The following is a 6,000-nucleotide window of genomic DNA, read 5'->3' as shown; positions in this document are numbered from 1 at the left end:
AGGAATCAGTGCAGAGGAGATTTACCAGGATGTTGCCTGATCTTATGAGAGTAGGTTGGACAAGGTTGGCTTTTCTCTTTGGGGTGAAGGATGATAAGAGGTGACAAGAGGACAGTCAGAGACTTTTTCCCAGGGCGGACATGACCAATACCAGGGAGCATAATTTTAAGGTGATATAAGGGAGAAATCAAAGGTGTATTGTTTGTTTGTTTTTTTTAAAACACAGAGTGGTGGGTGCTTGGAATGACCTGACAGGGCTGGTGGTAGAGGCAGATACATTACGGCATTTAAGAAACTTTTAGATAGGCACATGGATGAAAGAAAAATGGAGGATTGTGTGGGAGAGGAGGGTTGGCAAAGACTCACAAGATTGACTCCCAGGATAAAGAAGAGCACGGAAATGATGGGCTTATTATTATAGAATTTAGAATGACAGGATAATTTCTTTAAATACTGAAGATCATGAGAGGGATCAACATGGAGGTGCTGAGTGATTTCTTTTCTGGGTAAACTAGGAACCATGGAACTAGGAATGTAGCACTGAGGAATTTTTCAGAGCATTATTAATCTGCTTTGTTATCTCTGCACTTTTCAAGGTTTTCACCAACAGCAGTTTTTTCCGATTACTAATACTTCCTGTCAAATGTTCTGAAACACACTTATTTCAATATTATCCATTACATTCCTCGAAGTAATTCTGAGACCAATAAGTATAACTAGCAATTTCTGCAAAAGATATAATTGTATCATCTTAAGACATTTATGAAAAGGTTGAAATTCTAACAAGTTCCACAAATTAAAAAGCGAAGTTCTACGAAGAACAACAATTTCAGGTTGTATATTGTATACATTCTCTGATATTAAATAAAACTATTGAACTAAAAAAATGAACAAAAATGCTACTTAAACAAACTTTATTTATTTTTTTTTTAAGTATCCACAGCCAACTTTTCAAATTACACTTTGAAAGCCATTCATAACCAGATGCCGCGAATGTCAATTTCTTTGGACTCTCGTAACAGTTATTGTTCACATTAACTGATACTTGGTGCTTCCGTAACTGAATACAATGCAAATTTAGATTCATGAGCAATAAAGATTGGCTATTAAATCTACTCGTGCACACATTAGCGTAGCAGATAGCACAGCAATTCTATAACTTGTGTCACCAGCTTCAATTTCAACGCTGTCTACAAGGAGTTTGTATGTTCACCCCATGACCATGTGGGTTTCCCCCAGGTTCTCCGGTTTCCTCCCACAGTCCAAAGGCATACCGTTTAGTAGGCTAATTGGTCATTGTAAACTGTCCTGTAATTAGGCGAGAGTTAACTGGGTGGGTTGCTGGGTGGTGCGGCTTGATGGATGGAAGGATCTGTTGTACTGTATCCTTAAATAAAATAAAATAAAAATATACTCCAAAAATATATACCCACTAGGTTGGTGGTGTTGTAGATAGTGTAGGGGATTGTCAAAGATTGCAGAGAGACATTGATAGGATGCAGGCATGGGCTGAGAAGTGGCAGATGGAGTTCAACCCGGAGAAGTGTGAGGTGGTACACTTTGGAAGGACGAACTCCAAGGCAGAGTACAAAGTAAATGGCGGGATACTTGGTAGTGTGGAGGAGCAGAGGGATCTCGGGGTACATGTCCACAGATCCCTGAAAGTTGCATCACAGGTGGATAGGGTAGTTAAGAAAGCTTATGGGGTGTTAGCTTTCACAAGTCGAGGGATAGAGTTTAAGAGTCGCGATGTAATGATGCAGCTCTATAAAACTCTGGTTAGGCCACACTTGGAGTACTGTGTCCAGTTCTGGTCACCTCACTATAGGAAGGATGTGGAAGCATTGGAAAGAGTACAGAGGAGATTTACCAGGATGTTGCCTGGTTTAGAGGGTATGGATTATGATCAGAGATTAAGGGAGCTAGGGCTTTACTCTTTGGAGAGAAGGAGGATGACAGGAGACTTGATAGAGGTGTACAAGATAATAAGAGGAACAGATAGAGTGGATAGCCAGCGCCTCTTCCCCAGAGCACCACTGCTCAATACAAGAGGACATGGCTTTAAGGTAAGGGGTGGGAAGTTCAAGGGGGATATTAGAGGAAGGTTTTTTACTCAGAGAGTGGTTGGTGTGTGGAATGCACTGCCTGAGTCAGTGGTGGAGGCAGATACACTAGTGAAGTTTAAGAGACTACTAGACAGGTATATGGAGGAATTTAAGGTGGGGGCTTATATGGGAGGCAGGGTTTGAGGGTCGGCACAACATTGTGGGCCGAAGGGCCTGTACTGTGCTGTACTATTCTATGTTCTATGTTCACTACTGAGAGCCTGTCAATTAACCTACCTCCTACACAATGCCTCTGCTGAGCAGCCCTGTTATACCACTGTATTAAATTAAATAATCCATCAACTTCCAAGTAATTCATAAATGTATGTGACTACAAAAAAGAGCGACAATCAGGTTACTAGAATTGAGAGAGCAAACTTTCATTCCTGGATACATGAAATCTGATATTCAAATTTGATCGGCTGCTGACTTACGAGAATTATAGCTTCGTCAGTTTTGTTAATTCTGCAACACAAATTTTAACAATGCACACTAGCCTGTGCTGCTGCTGAAAAATTACTGTTTCTCAGCAGTAGAACTATTTATAACACTATACCTAGTTCACTTCTCCAAAAATTATTATTTGAGCTCATTTATCAATGCGCATTATGAATTGGCAATTCTCATTTGGCGTAGAGGCTGCAATCTTTCACAGTAAACAGATACAAAGTTAGGCTGCAGTTCAGCAAAAGCAGCAAGATAACACTGAGAATCCTTCAGCTCCGTATCTGGAGAGCAGGCAACAGTCTTCTCCTCTGTGATAAGCTTACACAGGTAGCAAACACATTGCCTTGTAAATAGAGCAGAAGAGTAAAAAAACCTCCAACACAAAACTTGTGATAATTAAAAATATTTAGCTTTTAACTTTATTTCTGTTTAAATAAGTCAGCAAATATTAGGTCACAGATTCTGGAATAGGTCTTGAGTCTGGGTTAAGGTTAATGAGAGTGTTGCTGGCTTGTGCCAGTTCCACTATCGAAACACGCCCTTGCTGCCTTATAAACTGAGCCACAGCAGCAAGTTCCTGCTCTGTGATGTAAATGAATTTCCCACGATCATCAAGGACACCTGGAAGAAAAATAATTTATTATGATCCAAATTGTCAATAAATAGTTTACAATAATACAGGTAATTTACTTGAGAAATAGAACATAAAACATTATAGCACAGTACAGGCCCTTTGGCCCAAAAGGTTCTGCCAACCTATGAGCCTACTCTAAGAACAATCTAACTTTTCCTCCCACAGTGCAGAAGTCTTAGGCTTATATATCTCAGGTGCCCAAGACTTTTGCACAGTACTGTATTTGTCAACATGAGTGGAAAGCAAGTTTGTAAATCTGGCAGAAGCGAAGGAAGTTGGGAATGGCAAGGATGGAGTGCCGTCGGAGGGGTGAGGAAAAGGTAGCTGAGAAGGAGTACCAGCAGTGGTGGGGTGACACTGATGCAGACACACCCTAACTCCAGGCAAGATCATTTGATTCCACACAATTTGGTTTATTGATCACCATAGAATGTCACTGGTGCTTCCCGCTCCCTTGCCTCTCCCTGCCTTCTTCCCACTCTCAGTCCACAGTAGAGACCCGTATCAGAATCAGGTTCATCATCACTCACACATGTCATGAATGTTTTTTTTACGTGGCAGCAGTACATAAAATTACTACAGTATTATGCAAATCTCTTAGGCATATATATATATATGTCTAAGACTTTTACACAATTCTGTAGTCCTTCATTTTTCTATCATCGATGTGCCTATCAAAAAAGCACAAAGAGCATCTTAAATGTTCTTATTTAAACATCCCTTAAAATGGTGTTAAAAATAAAACCAAAGAATAATGACACAAGTTCTAGTTGTTAGCTGCCTGATTATACTTCAACAATAAACACAAACACACAATTCACAATTAATTTGAAGGAAGTCAGTACGTTACAGTTCAATTGCAGCAGCTACACACCTGTTAGAGATCCTTCGGCAATCAAATCTTGTAGCCTGCTAATGGCATCCTTAAAATAAATTACAAATTATTAATCTAAAGATATGATAAAGTATTGGACTACATCCTAATGTAACTTTAGTATTCAGCAAGTGTTAAATTAAGAATATTAGCAACAAATTGTTCAAGGCATCACAGTTGACCCCAATCCTTCCCTATCAATCATGAACAAAGAAGTAAAAATGAAGTATACACTTCACCATGCAGTTATTGGAGTAAGAAACCTAGTATATTTTTAATCACATTATCACAAGCCTGGGGACAGATCCGTCCTTAGACCAGAAGACAGACGTAGGATCAGAATTAGGCCATCAAGTCTTCTCCACCATTCCATCATAGCTGAAACATTATCGCTCTCAACCACTTTCTTCTACCCCATAACCTTAGGTGCTCTTACTAATCAAGGACCTACTTAAAGACCTCCGCTTTAAATATACCCAATCACTTGGCCTCCACGCCCATCTATGGCATTAAATTCCAGATTCACAACCTCTGGCTGAAGAAATTTCTCATCGTCTCTGCTCTACAGGAACATCCTTGTATTCTGAGGCTGTGCCCTTGGTTCCTAGACTCCACCACTATAAGAAACATTCTCTTAACGTCCATTCATCTAGACCGTCATTCTCTGTCATTTAAAGCCATCTCATAAGTACAGATCATACCTTCAATCTAGCAGTATTCTGCTCTTTTTTAATGAATAAGCTCAGCACAGTAGTCCTTCAGAGGAATTCAACAAAGTTTTCTCATAGTGATACTGAAACTGACAAGTCTACAGAAAATTTTGGGGAAATTAGAGTGAATACTGCTCACACATACAGCTACACTGGAGATTACAGAATGAAGGCATATGTCTTTACTTGATATGCAAATTCAAAACTGAGAATGGTATCATTTATTGTGGTAGGTTTTCAGAATACTGTTCTTTACACAAGATGATCAGATTATGTACATACTGTACATCCCTTTTATGTTACCATGCATCTATTTTCCTTATTTGGGAAATAAATCGTTTCTGTCACTTGTTCAGATTAACAGCCTTTATAGTCAAGTTCCAATTTGCATTAATCTTAAACCAAAGACCAAGCACTATATTTTTAATTTATCTATAAGAAAAACTACTTTACTAATCCATTTACCTGTGTCCTCAAGCCAAAATGAGAGGCAAGCTCTTCCAAAAGAACAACTTTTGTTCTCTGGAGAAAAGAAGAAAAAGATAACTGTCAGCGGGGGATCCCAGCAGCATACAATAATTGAGGTACCAGAGATTGAAAATGCACAAGTCTTGAAAAATCAATGTGGAAGAAAATTCTACAGTGCTTTCCAAGAATGTATTTTAGGAATACAATCCCAAGTTGCCTATACTGAAAACCTCGGATTTTGCCAATATCCCAGCAACTATTTGGTGAGGAAGTTCCAATGGTGACTCAAACTGAATCATCGACTTCTGATGAAGTAAAACTTGGAACAGTAGATAGCTTTTCTCCTAGAAAATTATGTTTAATTCTATCAACTTTATTGCCATTTCTGAAGATAAATTCAATGAAAGCTTTATGTGGAAAGTATTATCTAACTGCATTACCAAGAAACACCTGATAATAGTGTTTTACTTCAATTGGTCATGAAATATACACCAGTACTTTGGTCAGTGCTCAGGATATATACCTAGGAAGAGAGTATTTGTGGAATGAGCACTAAAAGATCATTATAGTTTTCAATCTAGAGAGATACACTCCTGACAGGCTGCTGTGCCAGGAACTGGACACAAAACTCCGTCCTCTCTGCTGCTGAGTTGGGAATCTGGTTGTGAGCTCATGCCTCTGTGTAGCTCAGTATGAAGTAAGCTCTTAGTCCACTGCTGTTTATCAGGGCTAGTGTTAGGAGGGTTGGGAAAAGTGGTACAG

The 6,000-nt window shown here is 39.1% G+C and overlaps 1 protein-coding gene across 1 annotated transcript in view; it reads right to left on the bottom strand.

Annotated features, from left to right (window-relative positions):
* Nucleotides 1-889: 889 nt before the first annotated feature.
* LOC134345816 (DDRGK domain-containing protein 1-like) overlaps nt 890-6,000 on the bottom strand; it is an 80,313-nt gene continuing 75,202 nt past the window's right edge. The window contains exons 7-9 of the mRNA XM_063047078.1: nt 5,236-5,292; nt 4,061-4,109; nt 890-3,173 (exon numbers count right to left, since the gene is read on the bottom strand). Of these exons, the coding sequence (XP_062903148.1) occupies nt 3,001-3,173; nt 4,061-4,109; nt 5,236-5,292 (279 nt within the window). The 3' untranslated portion in view covers nt 890-3,000. The remainder of the gene's footprint in view (nt 3,174-4,060; nt 4,110-5,235; nt 5,293-6,000) is intronic.

The sequence above is a fragment of the Mobula hypostoma genome, chromosome 4, assembly GCF_963921235.1.
Source record: "Mobula hypostoma chromosome 4, sMobHyp1.1, whole genome shotgun sequence".
Classification (NCBI taxonomy): Eukaryota; Metazoa; Chordata; class Chondrichthyes; order Myliobatiformes; family Myliobatidae; genus Mobula; species Mobula hypostoma.
Note: the sequence above shows the minus strand (reverse complement) of the source record. Positions and strands in the feature narration are given on the sequence as shown.